The following is a 12,289-nucleotide window of genomic DNA, read 5'->3' as shown; positions in this document are numbered from 1 at the left end:
CGGCAGAAGCAATAGCCGTATACTCGGCCTCATTTGATGAACGAGCAATGGTGGATTGCTTCTTGGAGCTCCAACTGATGGGGTTGGAATGGAAGAATGCAACATATGCAGACGTGGAGTGACGAGTGTCGGGATCGCCAGCCCAATCTGCATCAGCGAATGGAGTGATGGTGAAGATCATTCTTATCAAAAAAAATGGTGAAGATCGAGCAGAGATGAACAAGCCATAATGGGAAGTGCCTTTTAAGTATCTCAAAACTCGTTTTACGGCATTCTAATGAGTGGTAGATGGACAATGCATGAATTGAGCCAATTTATTAAAGGCAAAACTAATATCAGGTCGAGTGAGCGAGAGATACCGAAGAGATGCAAGAACTTGATGAATAAGTAGGATCATATTTTGGAAAAACATCATCTCACTACAAAAAAAACTGTTTTATGTGACAATTTCTTGTGACGAAAAATAATTTCGTCACATTTGCATGAGGATCTTACGACAAAACCCAATTTTGTCACAAATGAAAATTTGATGTGACGAAAGTTAATTTCGTCACATGAAGTCTATTTTATGCAACAACAATAAAAAAACGTCACTAAAAATAGTTGAGGTTTTTTTTACCATAGATGTGCCTTGTTTTGCGACAACATCTAATTTTCTAATGACAAAATATTTCGAAATAATCTTATTTTTTTCTTAACAAAATTAATTTCGTCACTAGAAAAGAGGCATCTATACATTTTGTTTTGTTCCTAATATCCCCCATTTTTCAGCCTATACAACTTTTTTGTTTTTTTTTTACTTCACTCTCATTTTTTTCTATTTTCCCTTCTCTTTCCACCATCTTCCATCTTCTATTCTCGTGTGAATCGCCGCACCGTCAACCCTCCGTCGCGCCTCCGCCATCACCATTCTCTTGTTTCGATTCAGGTACGATATCTAACTTCTCTCTCTCCCACTCCCCCCTTCTCTCCCTCTCTCTACCTTTGTCGATTTCCCTCTCCCTTCCTCCACTCAAAAGATAGGGATTTTGTTGAAAAGCTACAAAATTAGTTTCTTCATCTCAAAATTAAATTAAACGGTTATATGATTTAATGTGAAGGTTTTTTTATGTTTGGAATTAGGTTCACCGGAACAGAACGTGAACGGTGCCCGCCGTTCCAGAATCCCTAACAAAAACGTTTTCTCCCCTTGACGCGGCGGACCAGCCGAGACGGGCGAGACGTAGCTGGGAAACGGCGCCGGAACAGTCTGAACGGCTCCGGAACAGTCTGACCCTTGACGAAAAAAAAAAATTGGGAACGAACTAATTTTCAAAAGAAGAGTCTAAATCATATTTTAAATTAAAAGAAGAGTCTAAATTTTTTTTTTTATGGAGTTAAGAGCTAATTTTTTGGGATAATGGGACCCCACTAATCCCTCTAATTCCCTATTAATAGGAGAAAGTAACAATAAGTAAAAGGGATTATTAGTGAAAACCCCCCAATACATTTAGTTATATTATGATGGATATAAGATCATTTTGCATATTAGTGAAAACCCCCTCATTATATATTTCAATTTACCATATATCCGAATTTTAGGGATATCTCTATATTACCCTTAATTATAATTAAACCCTATTTTTCCCCTCACTGATTGATTTTTTAGATTAATTGTTATGATGCTATTGTCTCGATTCAATTGTCAAATTACAGTAGGATTCGATTTCTATCAAGTCTTATTTGTTGATTAATTTTGTGATTTGAATCTTGCTTTTTTTAAATAGAAAGTCAGCAATTTGTTGATGTTATTACATATTTTGGATATTATTATGTGTTGTAATTTGATTTTTTATTGAATTGTTTTGTGTTTGTCTTTATGTATGAAATAGTTGCGGACATCGGGATTATTTTATGCATAGCACATTCGAAATCTACGAAGATCTGTGGAAGAAATTTTTAACTCATATGATCAGAGTTGTACCTTGGCCCTATCTCTGGAAGAAAACTTCTATGTCAGTCATGGCAAAGTAGAAGAAATGATTTTATAGAAGTTTTCTCTAAGAGTGGAGTTGTTTATTTTGTAGTTGATTTTGAAAATTTGTAGTTGTTTTCGATTTTTGTAGTTGATTTTGGCAATTTATAGTTGTTTTCACTAATTTTATAGTTGTTTTGATAATTTTTAGTTGATTTCATTAAACAACTAGATTTTATTATTGTTTTCGATATTTTATAAGTGATCTCAATTTTTTTATAGATGATTTCTTTAATTTTTAGTTGATCTTATTTGGTAAACCTGCCATTGAAAACAACTATTTTTCGTGGTTGTTTTAGAGTTTTCTTAAAGTTGATTCGGAGAAAAAAACGAGAAAGAATAGTAGTTGTTTTCGGTAAATTTATAGTTGACTATGAATAAACTAGCCAAAACAGGGGAAAAGAAAAACGAAATTTTAGTCGTTTAAGAAATATTATAGTTGTTTTCGAAAATTTTATAGTTGTTTTTGGAAATTTTATAATTGTTTTCGAAAATATTATAAATGATTTGCAAATCCAACAGCAGAAAAAAAAAAGATTAATTATGTTTAAGTAAAGAATATTTTTTAAAAAAGTATTTTTTAAAAGATAAATAAATAAATAAACGAAAATTATAATTAAAAGAAATTATGAAATCATTAAAGTAGTGGGTAGTGAATAGTAGGGAGGGTAAATTTGAAATAAAAGAAAAACTGGACCTATCACTAATAAAGAAAAAGAGGCTGGATCCATTCTTATTAAAAAAATGCTAGAGGGGGGGTTTCACTAACTATCCCTAAGTAAAAACATGACTATAATTTATGTATTTAACCGAAAGGGAAATAGCAAATAATGAACATTTTTTTCAAAGAAAATAATAAATAATTGAAGACTATGATTCTTAAAAAATAGAAAATAAATATCAAAATAGAAATAATAAATAAAGAAAGAAAATTCGAATATATATAATATTAAAATTTTATTTAACATTTTTTTTGCTTTCAATATTCTGCTACTTAAATATAATCATTTTAATTTGAAATTAATTCATCAAATAATATGTTTACTACATTAAACATAAATATGTGTTTTTATTTTGTTTTTTAATTGTTTTTAAATCTAATTTGTGTGTATATATAAGTTTTTTTTATTAAAAAAAGAAAAGAATTGAATAAAAGAATTGAAAAGAAAATTAAAAAAATAAAATATAACAAAGCCCATGATGAATAGTTTTGTCAAATATAAAAAAATTGAAAAAATAAATTAAGTAACAAAATATAACAAAGCCCATGCCATACAAAGAAGTTTTGTCAAGTATCAAGTATAAAGAATTGAAAAACAAATTAAATAACAAAACATAAAAATAAAAACCCATGCAACACTTCTGTCAAATTTATGCCCACCCATTATTTGTAGTGTAATGAATGTATGGGCGACGGTATGGCAGCGTACATAGTGCCCATACATTTTTCGCTATAAATAGAATGCCGCGTGACTGTAAGATTTAATATCATATTTTCATTGCATCTTCAGTAAACATAAATTTTGCAAATTCTTTATCAGTTCAGTAATAACAATTCTTCTTTTATTTTGTCTTAACCTCGGTTCATTAATAGGATAAGAAAAAGAAATGCTCAACTACCATCGAATTTTCTCTTATTAAAAGGTACAATTTGATATGTTTATAATTTTTTAATTTATAATTCGTATGTTGCTAAAAGTTTGTAGTTTATAATTTATTAGTTATATTCATAAATTTTGACATATTTTTGTAGTTTACAATTTGTATTTTTAAGCAATACCAAAATTAGTATTGGGCTCTAATAGCACTCACCTTTTCTACAATCATGTAGAATTGGTCCAAAACCTGATATCGGTTGGGAATTCGGCGACATGGCTGGTACCAATCGAAAAAAAATCAAATGTAAATTTTGTCATGTAGTAACTACAGGCGGGATAACAAGATTGAAGCAACATATCGCTCACGTGTGTGGAGAAGTAGAGGCATGTTGAAAGGCTCCTAAAGAAATTTCGATAATGTTGCGAAAACATCTTCACGATTCCAAAGGTGCTAGAGCAATGATGAAAAAACGAAAAGAAACAACTATAATGTTCAGTCGTGAAGAGAGTAGGAACATTCATGACGTTAGTTCTGAAAGTAGTAGCGGGAATGATGACGAAAAAGGTTCCCAATACGCAAATAAAGAGCACTTATCCGAAATGGAGAAAAAACAATTGCGGAATGCGATGAGGGAAAGTCGAAAGCAAGCTTTTAAATTACCGTCATCATATCACCTACGCTCGTCTTCATCGAAAGCTTGCTTTCGACTTTCCCTCATCGCATCCCGCAATTGTTTTTTCTCCATTTCGGATAAGTGCTCTTTATTTGCGTATTGAGAACCTTTTTCACCATCATTCCCGCTGCTACTTTCAGAACTAACGTCATGAATGTCCCTACTCTCTTCACGAATGGAAATTATAGCTGTTTCTTTTCGTTTTTTCATCATTGCTCTAGCAGCTTTGGAATCGTGAAGATGTTTTCGCAACATTATCGAAATTTCTTTAGGAGCCTTTTTATATGCCTCTACTTCTCACACACGTGGGCGATATGTTGTTTCAATCTTGTTATCCTGCCTGTAGTTACTGGTTGATAGAATTTACATTTGAGTTTTTTCGATTGTCACCAACCATGTCGCCGAATTCCCAACCGATATCAGGTTTTGGACCCATTCTACATGATTGTAGAAAAAGTGAGTGCAATTAGTGCGCAATACTAATTTGGGGTTGTCTAGGGTCCGAGAGGGTTGTACTTCTCGGACCATAAAAGAATTAATCTGCACCGTTAATATTAATTGATAAATAATTGTGTCCATTGATCTAATGTACATACCATGTACGACCCTAGGGTATAGTAAAAAAATGTACATGCCTAGCAAAAATCATTGTACTCCCATCATACATGGATAGTACTTCAACTAATTTACATTTTTAACCTTTACATTTAATTAGTAAATATTTACTCAATTGTTAAAAACCAAATTTAATAGTTTACAGAGAGTACAGACAATGAATGAACTGTCGTCTTTCCCACACAGACAAAGACGCAATACAAGTATTTTTTCGAAAATAGATGGTGGTGGGTGGGTTCGACGGCAACCACTGAGATTTTTTTTTTTGGGTGGGTCTTTTGGATTAAGTCGTTTTGAGTTCTTAATTGTTGAAATTCAGGGCGGTATAGAGGTTTCCCCCGGAAATATTGTTGTTGAATTTCGGTGAGAGGATTTATTCGAAAGCAATTTCGGTTCAGACAAAAGGAATTGCCGTGGAGAAGAGAGGAATTAGGGTTTTGTTGTGGTGCCCCTAGGTTTATTTTTCCGATTTGCGAATTTGATTGATAACGGGACATGATTGGAAACGGGGCGGAGGAAAATTGGAATGCCGAAACTCAAGCGTTGCTCAATGGCGAAAGAGGAAGTGACGGGTGGGAACGACGTGGAGGAATCATGCAGCCCCGCCGTTAATTGTAAAAAGATGACGAAGGTAACTGATCGATGTTTTACTGTTCCAATAGTAAAATTAGAAGGTCAGAGCATTGATCTTTCAAACTATTGCCCTTCCACTGGACGCTCTTTGGATAATGCCGAAGCAAATTCCGTTGCTCAGAGGGCTGTTAATAACAAGCCTCCACTATTGAAGTCTTCTCGAGGGCGTAAGCAGGTACTCCCTATGAAATTCAATGACTCTGTTTTGCATCCATGGAAGAAAGAAAAATCAGAGGGTTGTGATGATTTGAAGAGTTCAGTTGACAATGATGAATATGCTCAGGTTGTGCCTCGTAATAAGAAGTTAAAACGACAAGATAAGTCGGCATCACATGATGACGTATATTTAGTCAAGAAACCACGAATTGAAAAGAAGTCGAGCTTCCAATTGAAAAACATAATTTTATAGCCTTATTCTAGTTCGCCGAGTTCAGTGACATCAGTTAATGAAGGGATTTCTAGTGTATCACCCTTGGCGGAAAGTGTTGGGGAAATGAGTGCAGTATTGAAGAAACCAGAGAAAGTGAAAGTGGTTGAGAAGAAGACTGATTTTTATAAGCCTGACGATTTTGTAAAGGAAGATATAGTTTGGGCAAAATGTGGGAAACATTTCCCTGCTTGGCCTGCTATAGTGATTGATCCACTCTTTCAAGCTCCTGAAGGGGTACTGCGAGCTTGTGTTCTCGGCACTCTTTGTGTTATGTTCTACGGCATGAAAATAGATGGTGGTGGGTGGGTTCAACGGCAACCACTGAGAGAATTTCGAACGGGACATCGATCTGATCAATACCCATGGAAGACGACGATTAGAGGTTAGTCTGGATTTTTTTATTAATTTATTATTATTTTTTTGTAAATTCGATTGGATTTTTATTTGAACCTTAATTCAAAAAATAAATCCATCAATTAAATAGAATCGAACTGAATAACTTTGACGAATAGGTTCGTTCTTTGGTTTCATTGATTAGAATGACGTCTCTAATGGGTGGTATTGTTTCCACACAGACATACATACTAACATGTTCTTGATAAGATTAACCATGAAAGGGATGTCCCATGATATTTCCCACATTTTTTTTATTGAGGCTGAATTCCGATCACATTTGTTTTGTTTTGAATAAACTATGGTTTCATGGTTAATTGGTTCCTGCTTTTCTTGCTATATTAGACATGATCAACTATGAATTGTATTGTGTTTTCTCCTACTGTACCCAAGTGCTTTGCGTTTTTATCATCTGTTGTTCTTGTGTAGTATATATATTCTTAAATTTTTATCTAACATATATGTGGCCAAGGCCATTCATGTGGCAACTTTTATTTAGCACACCTCTGCTTTACATTGGATTGAGTTGCCAATAAATTGATATTCTTGCATAATAAAAACACAAAAGAAAAATATTAGTACTTCAAAGTATGATACATGTCAAAATCTGTATCGTTTAATTGTATTGAAACGTATATTCTATTGAAATAAATAATATTGATTGATTTCTAAATGCTCGTGTTTTTTATGTTTTTCTTTTCACTCACATAATTATGTTATTCAAATAATACGTATAGCAGGAAATATATTCACAAAAGGAAAATTCAAAAAGTGAAAATTTTGTAAAATAGAATATTTGATTATTCACGTGAAAATTCAAAAGTGAAAATTTGATTGTTCACGTGATCAAGAAACAATCTCAGAGAAATATAAGGGACCAATTCTCCAAGTCAAAGGAGAATATCCCTAATAAATACAGATTTATTAACCAACAAATCTACTAACGGCTACTAAATATCAAACAAACAATAGTTATAGCAATTCCAATTAAACATCATCATAACTCTCTCGCCCCCTATCTTCTTTCGGCAATTTCTCATGTAAGACACCACAAGTACTGCCATGACATTCAATGGATAATTTATTTTCCAAAGAAATTATTATAGTCGTACATATATGATTATAATCATATTTTATTTGCAGGGATGGTGGTAAACAATCAGGAAAGCAAAAACGCAAATTCAACTGCAATGACAATTCGTATGGGGAAACAAATCAGAAGTCTGTGAAGGTTTTTTTTTCTGTTATTTGTCTTTCTTATTTTGAAATATATAAAGTAGTAATTTTTTGATTATTTTGCTGAAAATTGTATGATTAATTTTATGATATCTACACGTAATCATATATAGGATGTCAAGCTTTCAAAAAGCATGGACCATATCACAAAAATTATGGAGTCGTACAACGAGATGCATAGAAAAAAATGTCAAAATTTTATTAACGAAAAGGTATGTTTTCCCCCCTATTGAATATATTATTAATGAAAATATTTATATGGTACAGTTTATTCAAAATTATCTTTATGTGCTAATACAGTTTGTTTATGTGCTTACTTAGGTCCCGAAATTCGAGCACAGAACCTCAATTCCAAAGTTATTAGACGTAAATAAAACCCTGAAAAAGACTCAGATAGAATGTATTGAGTCAATGGGGTTTGGATCATTTGCTAGACTTCAACTGGATCATCTGGACAAAGGGATACTGAGATGGATAGTAGAAAGATACGATCCATATAACAATTGTCTCAACATACGCCATCATTGTTATTCATTGGATGATAAAGATATTGAAAATGCTTTCGGTGTACCTGCCACTGGTCAAACCATTCTATTGGACAACTTATGCTCGGATGGGTTGCAAAAATATGGAAACTTATTCACACTTATCGATGGACGAGTAGACATGAAAAGTTTAGTTGAAAGCCTTAAAGCATGTGATAATACGGGTGATGAATTTAAGGTTATGTATATGGCCTTGTTGTTTGGCACAGTATTATTTCCCAGTTGCCGTCAAAACTTACCGATACATTATTTGAATCCTTTGGTGGCGATAAACAACATTAAAGAACTTAATTGGGCGAGCCTCATTTTGGAAGTTCTAAGTGATGGAATTAGACAATGGACAAAAAAAGAACAAACATATATATGTGGATCTTTATTATTTCTTCAGGTATAATTTAATTAGATCAAATGCAATACGATAATTACATTTACCACATTGTGTTGTTGAAATAATATATTTATTGGTGATTTACAGGTCTTCTTTTTTGCGACTATACGACCAAAAATTTCACAGTGTACCATCAACTTAACATCCGAACGACCTTTCTTGGAATTTGTAACGAGGCAAAGGGTCAGTTCTTTGATGTCTGATATATCAAAAAGTGGAGGATATTGGAGTGAGAATGTAATTACTCAATATATGTTGTTCGAGTATCTATAATTCTCAAACTCAGTTTATAATTCAATTGTAATCCATTTTTCAGGCATGCACCTTCGTTTTCAAGGAAAGTCCCACGCGTAGTCAGAGAAATACTTTGTTTAATGACGTGCAGCATACAGGTAAAACAAAAGTTGAAACAAATGTTAAAACAGAAGTCAAAACAAAAGTTAAAACAGAAGTGGGGGTTGCTGAAGTTGCTAGTGAACATAGGGATAGAGATTTTCCGAGTGATCTACAAAAGTTTATGAGCAAACAAAATGAGGATAGGAGTACTGAGGGTTTCAAAGAGGATGTGATTAACCATTCGCACGAGACACGTCAAAAAGAGAAAGTGCATGATAACTTTCACACAGGAACCAAATTATCGTTATTAAGTGCACAAGTAACGGGGCATGATAAACGAATAACTGGTAGCGAGAATCAAATAGCTCAATTAATCAGTATTATGGATAATTTCTCGAACCGACTTGCAAGCGTAGACCAAGGTGGATATCAAACAGTCAACCAGGAATTAGGAAATAAGATTGTCGCTATGCTTCAGAATTTAGAGGCCACTCTTCCGCAACTAATACGAGATGCATTGGACGAAGTCATGTTTAAGACAAATAAGCAACAAAAATCATTAAACGTCAATATCGAAAGTCCAAACATGGTCGAATCTGCTTTTGAAATGACTAAAAACAATACAATCGACCTTACTTCATATGATGCTGAACAACCAGTTGCAGCGAAACAAGAAGAAGCCCCAATCAGCCCAGAAGAACATGAAGATGTCATAATTGACTACTTGTTTAATCCAAACTTGGATCAAAGGTAAAGTAGATCGTAATGATTGTATTTTTCAATAGGAATTTTTTATTTCCTTATTTAATTTATACTATTTTATTTGTTCAGAATGTCGGTAATAAAGTTTGAAGCAATTGGATGTAATAGGAACGACCTATTGTGCTTGAAGCCTGAGACATTCTTAAACGGGACTGTAAGCATATATATAACCTCATATTATAATGTTGTAGTCAATTTTTTTGATAATATAACTATATTGCTATATCGTTGAATGAAAGGTGATAGATTGTGTGGCACATATGCTCACACAAAAGGCCAAAGAAAATTTCGCGGAGAATAAGTTGTTCCTGCCAGCACAATTTGCTGTAAGTTTCTATATGCTTAGTAAATCAATAAAAAAATTATTTTAATTATTTTATTTTTATTTTGATATATTATTAATATTCATACTTTTTTTATGTAGCAACTTTGCTTGGCCGGAAAAACAATAATTAATGACGACAAGATCATACCGTTCCTGCGATATTTGACAAATGAAGTGGAGGATGATTGTCAGATATATTTGCCAATTAATGATCACAAGGGGCATTGGTTCCTTGGTATTGTCGATTTAGAGATGAAACATGTCCTTATTTGTGATACACTTCTATCAGATGCAACAAAGGACTACAGAAGAAATTTATTGTATGAAGTGGTAAGTTTAACAAATAATAATTTTATTTGTATAAGCATTGTTTGATAATTTTTTTTTTTTTTTTGTTTATGGGAAATTTGATTTTTTCTTACGTTACTACTATTTTGTAACTGCAGATTACTCGGATGGAGTGTTTGTTCGAAAAATTGATGCCATGCAAATACCGTATAAAGAGCATACAAGATAAATTTGAATGCGATTACCCAACATGGGTTCCTAAACAACCGAATTTGTATGCTTTATACTTATATTATATACTACATGAAATAGTTTTATTCATGTATTACCATTGCTAACGTAGTGTAATGTTACAGCTATGATTGCGGAGTGTATGTTTGTATGATGATGATGTTTGATAGAGGATTACAACAACTATCAGAGGTAAAAGGATTTATGTATTTACTTTATTTCATTGAAGTATTTATTTCAATTGTTTTCTAATGAATGTTTTGTATATCAGAGTCAATCTGTTGTTGTCCGAGAACGAATTGCCGTTGCTATGTATAAATGGAAGAATAATAAATTTGCTTGGCCGAGATAAGATGTGTTGTGCACAGTGACGAACATACAATGATGTTTGGATTAAAATAGCTTGATAACAATATTTGTGGTTTTCTTATTATGCTAGTATTTAGTTGATATATAATAATGTGGTTATTGGTTGACACTGTCATTGCTATTACGGAGTAGGTTGCAACTTATAATTTTCGAACAAGTTATAAGTTTTTTTTTCTGCATTTCTTTTAGCTATTGATAGATAATTTTCAAACTAGAACTTATAATTGGGAATAATTTTCATGCTATTTTTTTTTTTATTTTTTATGTTTTGATTTTTTTTCTTCTTCAATACTATTCTTTTCTTTCTTTCCCCAATTGAGCATGATAGCTTGTAGTTGGTTTGTTAGCATTCAACGGTCTACAATGTGCAATTATGTTGAGTTTGTTTAGAGTCTTGATTCAATGATCTGTTTCGTGATGCAATGAATGTTTAAGAATTATGATATTTTGCGTGCTTATTAGTTATTTTGTCAGAGTCAGTTTAATATAGAGTTCGCTGAAATCGAATTTCAAATGAATGAGTTATGATTTTTTCTTTAAAGACTAGATAGTTTCAGGCGATTTTTGTATTATATCTTAAAACTTAAGTTTTATTTTTTGGATCGAACGGATTCTAATTGCATTTGAAAATAGACTCACAAAATTTGATTACTGCAAAGTTTCATATTGTTTGGACAAATATCGATTTTTTTATGAATTTAAAAAAAAAATCCACTGCATATGAGTTTTGTTGTCAGAGCTGTACATTTTTTTTCCTTACTCAAAATCTGTTGATCCTTTTGTAAAACTGTTTCACTGACATATTAAACAGTCAGTTTAGAGTGTTGTGCTAAAGTTTCAGATTTTTCCGACAAGTAACTTGGGAGAAATAAATTTTTGAAGTTAAAACAACGAAGCTGTCCGATTTCCTTATGTTGTGTTTCTTTTTATTAAACTTATTTATTCTCTATCATATCTGTTTTGTGATGCAATGAATGTTCAAGAATAATGATATTTTGTGTGCTTATTAGTTATTTTGTCAGAGTCAGTTTAATATAAAGTTCGTTGAAATCGAATTTCAAATGAATGAGTTATGATTTTTTCTTTAAAGACTAGACAGTTTCACGCGGTATTTGTCTTATATCTTAAAACTTAAGTTTTATTTTTTGGATCGAACGAATTCTAATTGTATTTGAAAATAGACTTACAAAATTTGATTACTGCAAAGTTCAATACTGTTTGGACAAATATCGATTTTTTTATGAATTCAAAAAAAAAAAAATCCGCTGCATTTGAGTTTTGTTGTCAGAGCTGTACATTTTTTTTCATTACTCAAAATCCGTTGATCCTTTTGTAAAACTGTTTTACACACATATTAAACAGTTAGTTTAGAGTGTTGCTCTAAAGTTTCAGATTTTTCCGACAAGTAACTTGGGAGAAATAAAATTTTGAAGTTAAAACAGCGAAGCTGTC

The 12,289-nt window shown here is 32.3% G+C and overlaps 1 protein-coding gene across 3 annotated transcripts; it reads left to right on the top strand.

Annotated features, from left to right (window-relative positions):
* The first annotated feature begins 5,037 nt into the window (after nt 1-5,037).
* Nucleotides 5,038-11,077, top strand: LOC105962080 (uncharacterized). 3 transcript variants are annotated; one of them, XM_088824218.1, is made up of 12 exons: nt 5,039-6,346; nt 7,501-7,588; nt 7,707-7,805; nt 7,915-8,526; nt 8,614-8,763; nt 8,843-9,612; nt 9,694-9,778; nt 9,864-9,950; nt 10,049-10,279; nt 10,396-10,511; nt 10,594-10,660; nt 10,740-11,077. In XM_088824218.1, exons 3-12 carry the CDS (start codon nt 7,728-7,730, stop codon nt 10,818-10,820), a joined length of 2,277 nt encoding a protein of 758 aa, XP_088680344.1. In that variant the 5' UTR covers nt 5,039-6,346; nt 7,501-7,588; nt 7,707-7,727; the 3' UTR covers nt 10,821-11,077. The 3 variants fall into 3 exon arrangements, with proteins under 3 accessions (XP_088680346.1, XP_088680344.1, XP_088680345.1); XM_088824219.1 differs by having other exon boundaries at nt 5,040-6,346; nt 7,915-8,316; XM_088824220.1 differs by lacking the exons at nt 10,396-10,511; nt 10,594-10,660; nt 10,740-11,077 and having other exon boundaries at nt 5,038-6,346; nt 9,871-9,950; nt 10,049-10,219.
* Nucleotides 11,078-12,289: the final 1,212 nt, after the last annotated feature.

Source organism: Erythranthe guttata, chromosome 10, assembly GCF_056151865.1.
Source record: "Erythranthe guttata isolate IM_541 chromosome 10, IM_541, whole genome shotgun sequence".
Classification (NCBI taxonomy): Eukaryota; Viridiplantae; Streptophyta; class Magnoliopsida; order Lamiales; family Phrymaceae; genus Erythranthe; species Erythranthe guttata.
The sequence above is the reverse complement of the archived record's forward strand: the minus strand, read 5'-3'. Positions and strand labels throughout refer to the sequence as shown.

Bases quoted from the DNA above. Each gene is read 5' to 3' on its own strand.
- LOC105962080 (XM_088824218.1), top strand. From the start codon at position 7,728: ATGGACCATATCACAAAAATTATGGAGTCGTACAACGAGATGCATAGA. The intron at 7,806-7,914 runs GTATGTTTTCCC...GTGCTTACTTAG, and splicing joins AAAATTTTATTAACGAAAAG to GTCCCGAAATTCGAGCACAG. The intron at 8,527-8,613 runs GTATAATTTAAT...GGTGATTTACAG, and splicing joins GATCTTTATTATTTCTTCAG to GTCTTCTTTTTTGCGACTAT.